This window comes from Grampus griseus (genome assembly GCF_964374135.1).
Source record: "Grampus griseus genome assembly, chromosome: 15".
Classification (NCBI taxonomy): domain Eukaryota; kingdom Metazoa; phylum Chordata; class Mammalia; order Artiodactyla; family Delphinidae; genus Grampus; species Grampus griseus.
In genome coordinates, this window is record NC_139009.1 from 79,599,479 (window position 1) to 79,615,970 (window position 16,492).

General features: G+C 45.2%; 1 protein-coding gene across 5 annotated transcripts in view; it reads right to left on the reverse strand.

Annotated features, from left to right (window-relative positions):
• Positions 1 to 16,492, reverse strand: part of KANSL3 (KAT8 regulatory NSL complex subunit 3) — a 41,702-nt gene that overhangs the window by 11,793 nt on the left and 13,417 nt on the right. For 4 of the 5 annotated variants that reach the window (XM_082672888.1, XM_082672887.1, XM_082672890.1 and 1 more), the window contains 12 exons: positions 15,250 to 15,340; positions 14,919 to 15,104; positions 8,260 to 8,391; positions 7,915 to 8,031; positions 7,588 to 7,689; positions 7,423 to 7,494; positions 6,163 to 6,237; positions 5,827 to 5,984; positions 3,011 to 3,074; positions 2,364 to 2,564; positions 2,000 to 2,156; positions 473 to 550 (listed from right to left, as the gene is read on the reverse strand). In XM_082672888.1, coding sequence (XP_082529014.1) covers positions 473 to 550; positions 2,000 to 2,156; positions 2,364 to 2,564; positions 3,011 to 3,074; positions 5,827 to 5,984; positions 6,163 to 6,237; positions 7,423 to 7,494; positions 7,588 to 7,689; positions 7,915 to 8,031; positions 8,260 to 8,391; positions 14,919 to 15,104; positions 15,250 to 15,340 — 1,433 coding nt within the window. The remainder of the gene's footprint in view (positions 1 to 472; positions 551 to 1,999; positions 2,157 to 2,363; positions 2,565 to 3,010; positions 3,075 to 5,826; positions 5,985 to 6,162; positions 6,238 to 7,422; positions 7,495 to 7,587; positions 7,690 to 7,914; positions 8,032 to 8,259; positions 8,392 to 14,918; positions 15,105 to 15,249; positions 15,341 to 16,492) is intronic. The other variant, XM_082672889.1, reaches the window with a different exon arrangement.

A 16,492-nucleotide genomic window follows, 5' to 3' on the forward strand; every position in this document is an offset into this window, starting at 1 on the left:
ACAGGGAGCTACTCCAGATCACAGTCAGGCCACAGCCAGCTGAAAGGAAGGACTGCATCGACTAAAATCAGAATAAGAAGGAGGGAAAAAGGGAAAGGAGTTACAGGTTTATGCTTGATAAGTGCTTGCAGAGGCCAGGATGGAAGCAGGAAACCAGAGGCAGGGAGAAAAACACAGGGAAATTCAGGCTCACAGGCACTGGCCTATAGGCACACACAGGAGAAGCAGAGCCAAGAGCCACAATAAGAGATAAAAGGAGAAAAACACCGAGAGAGGTAAACAGAAAGAATGGGGAAAAAGCAAAGACTATGGAGTAATAAGCAAAAGGATCAGCAAAGAAAAAAAAACAGAAGATAGAAAAATGCAGAGACAAACAGAGACAAATGAGAGGCAGGGATGGGAAAGAAATGAGGGAGAAGCGGAGAGAGGCAGAGAGCAGAGAGTGAAAAGGTGAGGAAAGAGCAATACTCACCAAAGAGACAGGAGGAGGCGCCGGGAGGAAGAGCTTTCCTCACCAGCATGTTTTGTGTCAGAAAAGCAGCAAACTGCGCTGGAATGAATCAGAAAGAATTACAGAATCACAGCCAGCCAGAGAAAGGAGAAAAAGAGAAGGAGTAAGAAAAAGGTATGAAAATGTTCTGGAAAATGGCCAACAGGGGCTTTTTCTGGAATTACCGCAAGGGTTTGAAACCTGACTCTGCCATTTAGCAGCACCATGGAATCATCCATAAACGGAAGGTAATAAACGCACCTGCCTCATGGGGCCGCTGCCCACATTCCACGAGCAACAGCAAGCCAAGTGCCAAGAAGAGGGCGAGGCACGCAGTGAGGGCCCATAACCACGAGCTGGTCTCACTGTTCCAGCTACGAGCTCTGCCGAAACCAGGCTGCTGTGCTGCGGCTCTCCTCCGTGATGCTCTGGGTCCCATTTCGAACCTGGTGCACCAGTCAGCCTTCCAGAACTCCTTACAGTCTCCACTAATTATTGGCAAACTGCTGGCTCTCTCTTCATTAAAAGCCCAAGAAGACAACGCCCACTTGGAACCTGGCTCTGGCCACCACTGAAGAGGATGCAGGTCATGCGTGGACCTTAGGGGCCTGGCCACCTTTTCGTCTTCACCGACCCACTCACACTTCTGCTCCCTGTTAGCACCACTATACGGGCAACCTCGTAAGAGGCCTGGGTCTAAGTCCTGATCCTTTGGCTCCACTAAAAGAAACACAGGGGAAGAGAGCAGAGGAGCCTCCCGTCTCCTGCACGTCTCTCTACTTGACAGCCAGCTCTGGCTGCTGCCTCTGCCCAGGCACCTGAGACCCTCAGATGATACACGCTCCTGGATACATCACCAAACACCAATGCCCAAGAGACCTCGCCTCAGGGCTGCCCAACTAGATCAAAGTGGGCCAGGGGTAGAGCCACTGCTGCTCCCCTCCCCACCCACTGAACACGCCTTTTCCACAGCTTCTTACATTGTGCTGACTGTTCTCCAAACTCTAATTTCAACCAAACAAATGTTTCCCAGCCTAATCGAAAACCTATCTGCAGAGACTCCTGAAAAACTTCACTGGAAGTCCCAGTGTGGAATCTTAACTCTTCAAGGGCAAAACAAAGGGCGGGCACGACACCAGTGCAGTTGCCCTAGAATCTGATGAGCACGGCTAATCCCCTTGTCTGCGGGACCCGAAGAGCTCCCTGACTGCAGGAGAGGCTGGGCAGGGCCCGGAGTTGGTAAACAATTTGAGGCCGATATACGTGTAGTCAGCTCATAAAGCCTAACACCAAGCCGAAGCTGTAATTAGTGGAGCTGTACAGTCACACTAATGTCACCTTTTGTGACATTTTACCCTTGAAAACAGCCCTCAGTATTTATTTCAACCTAATTTTGCCTGGACAGAAATGTCGGGAAAAAGCCGCAGATGCCAATACTTTCCAACTGCCACATGGCGTCAACTGCAGAAGACAGAACTCAAGAGAGGCCACCGGGCCAGGCAGCTATACCTTGAGCCTGTTTGTGGGTCAGCACAGCCTCTGTCCGCTGCACGTGTCTCTTCAGCAGCTGAGTGCTTCCGATCTGACTGGACTTCTGGGCAGAGGCCACTGTGGTCACCTTGGTCTTGGGACTGGAGGTGGGGCTGCTGGACACACTGGAGAGATCCTGAGTAGATTAAGAAGGACAAGGTCCAAGCCAATGTCGTCCAGATTGACTGTCAATCGTCAAGTCCCCCTGGAATTCCCTGGTCAGGAATTCCCCTCGTAGGAACTCACAGGCCCACCAAGGCCAACAGGCATCCCCAGGCAGCGAAGGAACCAACTCTTCAGTCCCCATTTCCCAGCAAAAGCACTCCCTCCCTTTCCGCGTTACCTCCGAGCCTGAGGGTGAGGCAGGTAGCTTGGCAGCTGGTGACGCAGGTCGACTGCCCCGCTCAGAGACCTCAAAGGCCAGGTCTCTGCGGGCCACGTCCCGGGGCTTCTTCTTCTTCTCAGCATCTTGATCCCGAGGCTCCGAGCCCACGTGCCCCTCCGCGCGAGTGAGCACTCCAGTCAGGAAGTCCACAATCTCATCCTAGTGTAAAGAGGGGCCGAGGCCTCTGAGTCCTCGTCTGGAGAATAGGAACCACCCCGACAGTCCCGACTAAAATCGATTCACCTCAGCTTCGATGTCAGCGTGCCGGTCCCTCCTACCACACAAAGCCTGGCTCAAACCCCAGCCTCAGCCAAGGACCAGCAGAAGCCTGCGCCCTGCACCCGTGAGGCAGTGCTCCGGGGTGGTCATGATTCACCACTCCCCCAATGAACCCTTCCTCCCCTAATGCTCGCTCATGTCTTAGATCATTACTCTCCTTTCCCCCCGTCTCTTTCCCCCTTTCCTTTGCTGATGATTTAGGCCCGACAGAGGCCACAGTGGATACCCATCCTCCTTAGTCAACAGGCTGCTGCCAACAAGACCGAGCCTAAAAGGTTACAGAAAGGCAAGCCTAGCTGAGAAAACCACATGAAGCTACTGTGTACCTGAATACATCTGTCCACCATGCTCTGAGTCAACCCTTCCGATTTCTTCTTTGCTTTGCTTATTCTAAGAGACAAAAAAGAGGAAATGTTTACTTTCCAAACATTCCACAGCACCATTTCTCTTCTGTGTTGGTTATTCTCTAGACCCATGAAGGAAGACTATGTTAGCCCTCAGGCAGGTCTGCAGCCTCTCTGAACCTCAGTTTCCACATCTGCAAAATGGGGAACCATAACACCTCACTCATGGAGTTAACAGGGATGACACAAAACAACATTTATAAAGAAACAAAGAGTACATGGAAAGTACCCGGGATGGTATACTTCAGAAGTCCTATACCTATGGCTTCACAGGTATACTCTATCTGATTGCTAAGACCTCATCTCGAGGCACCCCAACACAGACCCAAACCCTGAGACTACTGGGTGCTATTGAAAAGATTACTGGGTGCTATTGAAATGAAATTAGCAGGAGGGAAGGCAAGGTGGCCACAGGTTAGTTCTAAAGGGATGACAGAAACTGACCACAGCTGCTGCATTCTCCTCTTTGAAAGCCAGCCTTAAACACCCTGGCTTCTGACTGGTGGTCTCAGCAGAGAGAGAAACAGGGCACCAAGTGACAGGATGAAGAACTACATTCTGAGCCTCCAAATTCTGAGACCCCAATTTACTGGTTGTAGGTCTCTGACCTTGTGTAACAATGCTCATTTTATGGATGAGGACAGAGTCCCAGAAGTTAAATATTTTATCCAAGCTTCTTAGCAAGGGAGCCAAGACTAAATTGGGTCTCCCAGTTCTCAGTCCAATGCTCTTGGCACCATGCAAATATGTCTCATAAGCAGCCTCACAATGTAACTCTCACTAAGGGTTATTTCCATTTCTCCCGCTCCCTCACCACGACTCAACACACAGTCTATTCTCCTATAGATAAGAATGTCTGAATTAGCAAGAAAGATAATGTATTTACAAGCAAACATTGCCTTGAGCATCAAAGGGTTAGATTCTAGGTCCACAAGAAGCTGTCAAATGACAAAGGCCAGGAGGACTTCGCCAAAGCATCTCTGGGTAAGAAACTGACAAGAGAGGTGGGAATAGGTACTCGCTTTAAGCTCTCCAGTTAAAGCATACAAATGAAGTTAATATCTAAGACTGAGCATATAAAAAAGGAGACCAGTAAAGGATACAACCTCTTTTTCAGTACATTTCATAAAAACATAACTAAAGGCCCTACAGGCAACCAGCCTTGTAAGAGAAGAATGGCCATCTCGATGACTAAAGATGCCCTCCTAAATCCTCTCCAGGGCTTCCCTGGTGGCACAGTGGTTAAGAATCCACCTGCCAATGCAGGGGACATGGGTTTGAGCCCTGGTCCGGGAAGATTTCACATGCTGCGGAACAACTAAGCCCGTGCGCCACAACTACTGAGCCTGCATTCTAGAGCCCGCGAGCCACAACTACTGAGCCCGCGTGCCTAGAGCCCGTGCTCTGCAACCAGAGAAGCCACCAGAATGAGAAGCCCGCGCACCTCAACGAAGAGTAGCCTCTGCTCGCCACAACTAGAGAAAACCCGCGTGCAGCAACAAAGACCCAACGCAGACAAAAATAAAATAAATTAAAAAATAAATAAATTTAAAATCCTCTCCAAACTTTGGCTGTTTATACTCCAAAATATATAAAAGGATGCTTAACACAAATAAAATCTATGATCACATTCATCCTCAGTAAGGAACAAAACGTGAAGAAATGCCTACCCAAGTGAAAGCACAATGCCCAAGATTATAATTACAACATCTTAAAAGTATTTTCTCCCCACAAGATGACTGCTAACTACAAAGAGAAAAATAGGAACTTTACAATAGAGAAACCTGGCAGATGCTTCCTTGATCAAAGTTAACATCACCAGTAATAAGACACATCAACACCATGTAGCCCCTGAGGGGTGCACCGAGGGCACATCAGCTCCATAACATTCCTGCCAAAAATGTGCACCCTCAACCTAATCATAAGATAATGTCAAAAACCTAAATTGAGGGACCGTCTACAAAATAGAAGTCTTCAAAAGTGTCGAGGTTGGGCTTCCCTGGTGGTGCAGTGGTTGAGAGTCTGCCTGTCAATGCAGGGGACACGGGTTTGTGCCCCGGTCCGGAAAGATCCCACATGCTGTGGAGCGGCTGGGCCCGTGAGCCACAACTACTGAGCCTGCGCGTCTGGAGCTTGTGCTCCGCAACAAGAGAGGCCCGCGGCAGTGAGAGGCCCGTGGCAGTGAGAGGCCCGCGCACCGCGATGAAGAGTGGCCCCCGCTCGCCGCAACTAGAGAAAGCCCACGCACAGAAAAGAAGACCCAGCACAGCCAAAAACAAATAAATAAATGAAATTTTAAAAAAAAAGTGTCGAGGTCATGAAAGACAAAGACAGACTAAGGAACAGTACCAAATGAAAGGAGACTGAGGAGACAGGCAACCAACAGCAATGTGTGATCTGGATTTGAGCCTGGACCAGAAAAGAACGTTAGTGAGATAACTGATGAAATGTGAGTCTGTAGATTAGATAATAGTATCATATCCACGTTAATTTCCTGACTTCGATAATTACACTTTGGTTATATAAGATGTTAACATTTGGGAAATCTGGGTGAACAGTATAGGGAATTTCTTGGTACTAATTTTGCAACTTTTTAGAAATCTGAATTAGTTTAAAAAAATTTTTGTAAGTTTTTTAATGCCCTCTTTTCACTGAACCAGGTTAGCTATAATTACATCACCGCCTGATAAGCATCTCTCCAACATGGCACTCTTGCAGCTCTGGGGGAACCTACCCACCTGAGATTATCATCAGCTCCCCCAACCACCACCAAGCTGTTCTCAGCCCGAATCTTCTCCCGGAAGTCTTCCATGGCTTCAGGGTGACACTGCAGGGAATTCTGACCAATGACAAAGAGGACTGGAGTCTTCATATCCAAGAGGGGATCATCCACATCCTAAAACAGATCCAGGTTTACAGTCAGCCAGTGCATATTCACTGAGTACTGCCCTGGCAAGTATGCTCAAGAGAGTCAGCTGGGCAACTGCAGTCACTGAAGAGCAGCTTGGGCGAGGCATGCACTCCCGTACGCTCACCTGCCAGTGACCCAGAAATCAGCCACACCCTGCGCTTACCCCTCTGGGGCCATCCACGGTAAGCAGAGGAAACCCAAGGCAGACAACTGCAGTGACATATTCCATCACCGACACCTGGAAATAATGGCACGGTTTGTCTCAAGGTCAAATGACTTCACTGCAGCTACATCCTACCCAGAATCCTGTGGTGGTCCAGACCCACCAGCCAGTCCCACCTCCTCCCCCACTGTCATGACATAACCCCTAGGTGTACATAACTAGGTTAGGACATAATCCCTAGGTGCACCAGCCATAGTTGCAGCAGTAAGAGCAAAGAACACAAGATGTGCTGTTCTACCAGAAGCCACCACCTAGAGAATTGGGGCCCTCAGCGGACCCCAGAAGAGGGCTGAACCATAGGATGGGAAGTTTAATACTTGCATCCTGGCAATTTGTGAGGCTAGAATCCTCCCTTTTCCCTCCACTAATAACAAATGCAATCAGGAGAACATAAATGTTGCTCTTTTCCCTTAAGTGAAGAAAATCTCTCCCTTTTGAACTTGATAGCTCCCAGACACCCCAAATTTCTTAGAGCAGTCGCTGACAGGGTACTGCCATCCTTGGGACCAGGGAGTACCGGGAGATAGCCTTCTTCCTCTCACGCCCCTAGATGTCACCTACACTACATGAAGCAGCACAGACTTTGCTTACTTGATCCACTTGAGAATTGGGGCTTTGGACAGGTCGGAGGCACTTATACAAACTAATATACATGCAAGTGTATGTAAAATAAGAAAAGGTTCTCTGATGACTTGGAAAGGGAAAGAACAGGAACACAACATCAAATTACAGAGCTATTAAAATTTTTGCTGGCCACAATTATTGTTTTGTTTTGTTTTGTTTAGGTGGGAGAATGGTACTTATGTCTAGGGGGAGAAAGAAAAAAAATTTTTCAGCGATACATGCTGAAATATATATATATATAAACACAGTGATATGATATTTGAGATTTTCTTCAAAATAATTGGAGGAGACTGAAAGTAGGCAGAGGTAAGATGAAAAAAGCTTGGCCATGAGCTGATCACTGGCAAAGCTGGGTGAGGGGCCCAAGGGGTTTATTATACTAGTGTATCCTCCCTTTGAACTTCTGCTTTTTTCACAATAAAGTTAAAAAGTAAGGTTTGTAGGCAAAGCATCTAGCACAGTGCTCTGGAACACTGCAAAGCGCTCAACAGTCACTATCATCGCGCTGGGCAGCAGCAGTAGTAGCAGCAGCAGTCTATCTCAGGACAACCTCCAAATAAGATGGGGATTACTTACGTGACAGGCCACCAAGGCTCCTGTATTCCAGCCAATCAAGATAATGGGTTTGTGCGGGAAATGGCTGTGAATCTTTGTGGGAAAAGAAGACAGTAAGACTGGAGGCCACAGATTGGTGCAGAATGTTGGGTGTGCCACAGTGAACTGAAATAGGGACGTTCTCACCTCTAGCACTTTGCTTCGCACTGCCCCAATCATGTGCTCCAGACACTGCAGAACTCCCACTCCACTACCATTGTTCAGCAGATGCGTGGCAACAGGGATGACCTAAAGGAAAGAGTAGCAGCCATGAGAGCAGAGCTAAGTTTCAAATCTCCTCTCAAGTCTGCTTAACCTACCTAAATCCCTTCAACCTCGGATAAGCACCATTGGCATTCTAGACAAAAAGAGACTTGGGGGACGTTCCACGTTTAAGTTGACCCATTTTGAGCCCCTCTTCCTTTCTGTCTGCTCGATCCTCCCCAGGAGGAGTTCCTCCTGCCCAGTACGTACCTTGCCTAAGCAGGACAGCTGAGACTGCCAGAAGCGGTGGCGGCGCGAGGTGGGGAACACGGAGCTGGAGGGCCCGGAAGAGGCAATGAGAATGAGAGGAGAGCCGGGGAGTTTGCTCTAAGAAGAAAGACCCCACCAGAGAGCCAGTGAGTGAGAGGTGCTCCTCCATGGAACCCCAATACCTTTCTTATCCCAACCAATGCTAATTTCCTCAGGAAACTACGTTAAGCACTACACCCAGCCAGTTATTAATGAAAGCAGTTAAGCAAGCCATTATCCTCTTGCCAAAGTTCTAAGACTGGATTCTAAAAACAATTTCGTGGGCCACAGTTAAGTCCAACTTACTGGTTTGTTATGAGAGAGCACTCCCACAGCGGGGTCCCAGGGCCTCTTCAGTAGGAGGGACAAGGCCTCAGCTCCAGCAGCCCCGGTCTTCGTGTTGGACGACACGAGCATCCGGTCAATCAAGGTAGGGATCTAGAAGCAAGGGAGAGGAAAGATGCTTCCAGCATGAAGTAGGAGACCCCACCACCAGGATCAGGTGGGCGGACACAGCCCCACTATGAGCCGCGGAGATTTCAACTACACCTCTCAAACTTTCCTCACAAGAGAAAGTACAAATCAGTGCATGGCTGAAAAATATGCCTCCCATCACATTAAAGATAAGTGGATACAGTCCTCTGGAAACCAATCTGGTGACACGCACCAAGAGACTTAAACTTATTCTTATCTCTTTCTTAACAACCTGTATCAGAAATACATACACACACACACACACACACACACACACACACACACGGGGGCTGGGGGGTAAGCAAAAGACAAATTCACTCTCAATAATAGTCAAAAAGTGGACACAACATTAAGGCATATACAAGGAAGTGGTTAAGCAAATTATCTACATAATTAGATATTATGGATTAATTTTAAATATTTAAAACAATTTGTAATAACATAGGGAAATAATTTGCTAAAACGTTAAAGGTAAAACAGAATATATAAAAATTATCTCTACTCAGAAAAAATACTACAAGAAAATATGCCAAAAGGTTAATAATGAACTTTATGGAGTTATGAATTTTTTTCCTTTTCAGACATCTGTGTTTTCTGAATTTCCTCAGTGAACACCAGTTGATTTTATAAATTAAAAACAAAACTCTGCACTTACTTCTAGAATACTGCCTTCAAACTGTGGTGTGTTAAAAAAATATGTTATTGTGCCCCAAATAATATATCCTACTATACTGTGTATACAGCTGACCCTTGAACAACACGGGGTTGGATGCCAACCCCCCATTCAGTCGAAAAGCTGTGTATAACTTTACAGTTGGCCCTACGTATCAGTGGTTCCACATTACACCATTATGATTTACCAAAAATGTGACCTCACAGATGTGTAAATATAGGTTTCAGACATGCTGATGCTTACACTGAGAAGAATTATCTGTGTGAATCCCATACTACCCACAAGAGGTCAAAATGACCTAGGGGAAAGGAAAGATTTTTAACTGCTAGAGGTAGTTTTCAGAAAAATAAACTTTTTGAGAAACTGGAGAATAAAAACTACTACAGTGATGCAGGCTGTAAAAGTTCAGTCCATAGCTAACATCATACTCAACAGTGAAAACCTGAAAGCTTTTCCTCTAAGATCAGGAACAAGACAAGGATGCCCACTCACACCACTTTTATTCAGCATAGTATTGGAAGTCCAAGCTAGAACGATTAGGCAAGAAAAAGAAAGGAAAGGCATCCTTTCCGTTAGATTTAGAAAGAAGTAAAACTCACTATTTGTGGATGACATCATATTATATAGAGCAAACCCTAGACTCCACCAAAAACAACCATTAGAATAAACGAATTCAGTGAAGTTGCAGGATACAAAATCAATATACAAAAATCTGCTGCATTTCTATACACTAATAGAGAAAGTAAGAAAACTTTCTCGTTTACAACAGCATCAAAAAGAATAAAATACCTAGGATTAAATTTAACCAAGGAGGTGAAAGACCTGTACACTGAAATCTATAAGACATTAATGAAAGAAACTAAGACACAAATAAACGGAAAGATATTCTGTGCTCACAGACTGGAAAAAGTAATATTGTTAAAATGTCCATACCACCCAAAGCAATCTACTGTACAAATTCAATGCAATCCCTATCAAAATTCCAGTGGCATTTTTCACAGAAATAGAACAAACAATCCTAAAATTTGTATGGAACCACAAAAGACCCTGAATAGCCAAAGCAATCTTGAGAACAAAGAACAAGGCTGGAGGCATCATGCTTCTTGATTTCAAACTATTTTACAAAGTTATAGTAATCAAAACAGCATGGCATCGGCATAAAAACAGAATCACAGATGAATGGAACAGAATAGAGAGCCTAGAAATAAACGCATGCATATATGGTCAATTAATTTACAACAAAGGAGCCAAGAACTTACAGTGGGGAAAGGACAGTCTCTTCAATAAATGGTGTTGGGAAAACTGAACAGCTACATGCAAAAGAATGAAACTGGACCACTGTATTACATCATACACAAAAATTAACTCAGAAAGGATTAAAGACTTGAATGAAGATCTGAAACCATAAAACTCCTAGAAGAAAACATAGGCAGTAAGCTCTTTGACATTAGTCTTGGCAATGATTTTTTGGATCTGACACCAAAAGTAAAGGCAGCAAAAGCAAAAATAAACAAGTGGGACTACAAACTAAAAAGCTTCTGCATAGCAAAGGAAAACATCAACAAAATGAAAAAGCAATCTATTGAATGGGAGAAAATATTTGCAAATCATGTAGCTGATAAGGGGTTAATATTCAAAACATATGAAGAACTCATGCAACTCAACATCAACAAAATAAACAATCTGGTTAAAAAATGGGCAGATCTGAATAGACATTTTTCCAAAGAAGATATACAGATGACCAACAGGTACACAAAAAGATGCTCAACATTATTAATCATAAGGGAAATACAAATCAAAACCAAAATGAGATATCATCTCACACCTGTTAGAATGGCTATTATCAAAAAGACAAGCATTAACAAATTTTGGCAAGGATGTGGAGAAAAGGGAACCCCTGTGCACGTTGGTGAGAATATAAATTGGTGCAGCTACTACAAAAATCAGTAAGGATGTTCCTCAAAAAATGAAAAACAGAACTATCATATGATCCAGCAATTCCACTTCTGTGTATTTATCTGAAGAAAACAACAGTAACTCAAAAAGATATATACACCCCCATGTTCACTGCAGCATTAAGTACAATAGGCAAGATATGGAAACAACCTAAGTGTCCACTGATGGATGATGGATAAAGAAAATGTGGCATATGTATATATGCCACGTTTTCTACACACACACACACACACACGAATATTATTCAGCCATAAAAAAGAAGGAAATCTTGCCATTTGCGAAAACATGGATGGACCCTGAGGGCACTGTGCTAAGTGAAGTTAAGTCAGACAGGGAAACATAAATACCGTATGATCTCACTTGTATGTGGAATCTAAAGAAAAACAAACAAAACAAAAAACTAAACTCATAGATACAAAGAACAGACTGGTGGTTGCCAGAGGGAGGGGGTGGAGGATAGTGAAATGGGTAAAAGGGATCAAAAAGTACAAAATAAATTAAGCCATGGAACGTAACGTACAGCATGGTGACTACAGTTAATAACACTGTATTCCAGATTTGAAAGTTGCTAAGAGAGTAGATCTTAAAAATTCTCATCATAAGAAAAAAAAAATGTTTGTAACTATGTGTGGTGACGTATGTTAACTAGACTTAGTGTGGTGATCATCTAGCAATACATACAAATATCAAGTCATTATACTGTATACTTGAAACTAATATAATGCTATATGTCAATTATACTTCAATTAAAATAAAAAATGCAAAGATAGGACAAGAAGATAAGCTGTTCCAGGCAATGATAAGCAAGGACAGTGATCCTAATTTTGAAAGAGCAAGACTAAAAAGGTTTCTGTACAAGAAATGAGGGGAGGGACTTCCCTGGTGGCGCAGTGCTTAAGAATCCGCCTGCCAATGCAGGGGACTCGGGATAGAGCCCTGGTCCGGGAAGATCCCATATACCGCTGAGCAACTAGGCCCGTGCACCACAACTACTGAAGCCCACACGCCTAGAGCCCGTGCTCTGCAACAAGAGAAGCCACCGCAATGAGAAGCCCGCGCACCGCAACGAAGAGTAGCTCCTGCTCACTGCAACTAGAGAAAGCCTGCGCGCAGCAATGAAGACCCAATGCAGCCAAAAATAAATAAATAAATAAATTTTATAAAACAAAAGAAATGAGGGGAATATAACCATGCGACTTTCTCAGTTTAATTCAGGAAACAAATGTTTACGCAACCCAACACTGCTGTTACAAGACACCAGCCTAGTGCTTACTGCGAAGGAATTTAATCTACAAGGGTTAATGAAGACAAGCACACAAACAACAAAAGAGGAGGAGCTGATAAGTGCCATAAAGAAAAATAAGCCTCACACTATGATTCAAACCATCTAACAGAAAAGACGGAAGCAAGCAGGCAATTTTCATCTGAAGATGCAGCATGTGAAGTGAGATGCACTCTGAAGAATTCTAACAGAAGACGGGGGAAAGCCTTCTAATCAGAGACACCAGATATAAGCAAGAAAGAACAGGGCTTATTCTGGGCACAGATAGCCTGAAGTCGAGAATTTGGGCAAGGAAGTAGGAGGACGAGGACATAAGGCTAGTAACAAAGGCTAGGGCCCAACTGCAAAGGATCTTCACCCTAAACTAGACATTTCTTGTAACTTACTTTGTCACTGTGAGCCACTCAACACCTTGAGGTAGAGGATCTGACTGAATTAGACTTTAAAAGCTTTTATCTGGCAGTAATAAGAGTACACCTCTCAAATGACAAAGCCTTGAAACTCACTTTCTGTAAATAAGAATACTTAGAAATAATTAATCAATAACCAACTTCTCTGCTTGGAGCCAGGCAGACCAAGCATCCCTGGTCTGTCCAGCACTGCATCTCTCTCAGCAGACAATGAAGAGGCTAGGGTCTATACCTTCTCTGCTCCCCTTACAATAGGTCTGGTGGTGAAAGTAGCTGGGCCAAGAGCACGATCCCATCCACCTGCATTTTCATCCAGCAGGAACATTAGAAGTTGTGGGAAACAACCTAAGTATTTGCTGTGAATCTGAGAGTCGTGGGAACATAAGAGCCTGAAGGGAGACGAACCACTGAGAGCAGAGCCTCAAGTGGACAGCGGCTCACAGTCTGGGACCCTGCTGACTGTGTGTCCTCTGCCATTCCAGCTAACCTACACCATGACCTAGAAGCAGGGCCGGGCAGCATGCACTGTGCACACCTGTGGAGTCCCGCCAGTGGTCCATCATGCTCAATAAACCTGAACACCACTTCATTCACATGGGAACATCCAGACAGTGACTTCAGTGGGGGAGCAGGGCAAACTTCTTTACGAGGGAAATGACCTCCAAGGCATACTGGCCGTGCAATGTAAGGCAGAGAAGTGGGCTCCGGGCACTACTAATACTCATCCCTTAGGGGATATTCACCAATGCCGTTCTCTTCCCATAGGCAGAATGCTGTGGAGAACATTTAAAATGCCTGAAATACTCACAAGCCACTGTTCTCGGCCAGGGGCCTGTCGTGGCTCCACACCCACCCTGTGCCCATGCCTGCCCCCTATTCACCTCCTGGGCCAGGGTCTCCACTGCAGAGGGGCAGCACAGGGGGAATTCTGGGACTATCTTTTCTTTTGTCTCTTTCTCCACTAGAAAATAAGCTCCATCAGAGTAGGCAGCATTTCTGTCTTGCTCATCCCAGCGCCTGGCACATTATAGGCACAAAACAGTTGAATGTATAAATTAATGTCAAATTTCCTACCATGCATTTCATTCACGCATCTGGTCCTGAGTTTTGTTTTATTTCCACACTAAGCCAGTCTTCTTTTGCTTTCAAACAAACTCGGCAACCTTCAAGTGACAAACAGGCAGGAAACAATAAGTCTGGAAATTGGGGGAATATGGCTGGGGAAAGCTGTTGGCCAGGTAAATTATAGCAACAAAGCAGGCCAGCTTCCTGCAAAGGAGAAGAAAACCACTTAAAAAAAAAAAGTGAAGAACTGAAGTAATCCAAGTTGCCTGAGGCCATTCTGTATTGGAGCAAAACACTAAAAATGATGGTACCACTTATAAATCATTAACAGTTACTGTGGGTTTCCTATGTGCCAAACTTTGCGGCAAGCATTCTATCTCGATTAATGAATTTTCACAAAAATCCTAGATAGGTATTAGTATCAGCCATTTTTTTAGAGATGAGGAAATTGAGACACTAATCCAAGACTACACAGCTAATTAGTAATCAAGATGAGATCAGCCAGGCAGTCTGCCCCCAGAACCTGTACTCCAATCACACCGAACACAGCCCAGTGCAGTAACTGCAACCAAAATAAAGTGCCATCATGAAGAAAAACAGTGTAACTTTGTGCAATACCGTCTAAGTAAGAAAGCAGGGAAAGTTAACGATACGCTTTATAAAGAGTGACTAAAGTGAAAGTGTTGCCATCGAAGGCTCATCATGATGAGGAGAGACCGAGGCATCACATCACGGCGCCCCCTGCTCCGGAACACCTCCCCACGCGCACCCCCACACTCTCAGCACCACGGGTCTGCTTCCTGCCCCCCTCTCAACACCCCGCCCTGGTAAACCCCTCATCTTCTCCTTTCTCACCTCACCTCAGACCACAAGCTGCAGGGCTGCAGAGGCTAAACATGTTCTCTGGTTTTCAGGAGGGCTAGAGACATTTACGCCTGGTGAAAACACGAAATGATACCATGTCTCTTATTTTTGATAACAAACCTGTTAGCTTCAGTCATGCCCTCCAGGCCGACCAGGCAATGACCTCGCCCAACTCCACTTCCTGAACCCACAGCGGAGGCTGGCTACCCCAGGACAGGGCAGACGGCAATCACGGCCTCACCTTCCCTTTCAGTGTCTGCAAAGCATCCAGGTAGGCGGCCAGCATGGGCAGACTCAAGGTCTCCACCAGGGTGGTGTGCAGCCACTGGACCAGCTTGGTGTCCCAGCTCACACTCGCCAGAGCTTGCCGCACTCTCCTCGCACACTTGTCCACGGCAACACGGCGCAGCACTGGCTCGTTACAAGCCTGAGAGGTGTAAGTGGGGGGACAAAGTATGAGGGCCACCTCGTTAGCAACGTGAGGTGGGGGTGGGGGGAGCGGGGTGAGGTCAGCTAGCCCGTGAGGCCCGAACTATGGGGAGCCCACGGTGGGCAGGCTTCTAGAGTCTTACCCCTTCGTTGGCCAAGCGGGCAAGCCGATCAGACTGCAGGGCTTTGAGGATCTTGTTGAATAGCTTGTTCTGGGCCATTGTCCAGCCAGTCCTATAAGAGAAACTCTGAGGAATTAAAGTCAAACCCTGGGGATGCTCGCCATGCACGTACACTGTACAAAGAAGATTATGTCATGTTTTTTGTTCCCACTATGAAACAGTATAACTCAAAGTAGCTTAGAACGAAGCTAAAGCACAACACCCAGATTCTGGCCAACCAATGCTGCCAATGAACCACCTCAACATATACTTGTATTAACATACACACTACAAGTCAAAACCAGTCACAAACAGAGTCTTTTTGGTGCGAGCAAAGGTAATTAATTACCTAGTGGCTAATATAATCCATCAGTAAACAGAAGCATGGCACCATTGCACAAACATATTTGAATTTCACAAGTTTAGTATTTCACACAAAAAGGCAGACAGGATGAGAAAGCATTTTAATGTACTAAAACCTCAGACTAAGATAAGAGGCCTATTTAATCAGCTTTAGGAACGAAAATGTAACAAACGAAGTGGCTCTTCTCCCACTCCTTAAGAATCCACCCCTCACTAACCTTTCTCCCTTTTCCATTTTTTTCCCTGTATATCACACAATTAAAAAATTTACTTTTGAATGGTCTGTTCCATATAAGTTAACTCTGTATCATCCCTGCGTATGACCCTGGAAGACACACTTTTACCTTGCTTATGGAAGGCTTTATGGTTCCTCCTCCAGCTCAGCTGTAAACTCCCTGCAATTAGAAACCTGTCCTACTGCTCCTGTCCCCACATAATGACACGCAGCACAGCAGTGTGGAGCTGACTAAAGCCCCCCTCCACCCCACTCCTGGCAATCTTAATTACTCTGATACTCCAACTCTGGCCAGTAATCTTCCTAAAGATACTAAGAGAAAGGTAACAGAAGACACTCAATTGTTTACCAACTCTCCCTGCCATAAAAATAAACTGGTGCTTAAATCTCCTTTAAACAATTTTAGGTGGATGCCAGACCCAAAGGAGAACCTGGAACGAGATCAAGGTAGCGCTCCAAATCAGCAGGGAAAAAGTAAATAGGGCTGTGACAACTACCAGCCACCTGGAAAAAGAAAATCTGGATTCCTACACATCACTCTTTACACCAAAATAAATTGCAAGTGGAATAAAAAGTTAAATAAAAATAAAATGACCAAAGTACTAGGAAAAAACAGTAATTAAAAAA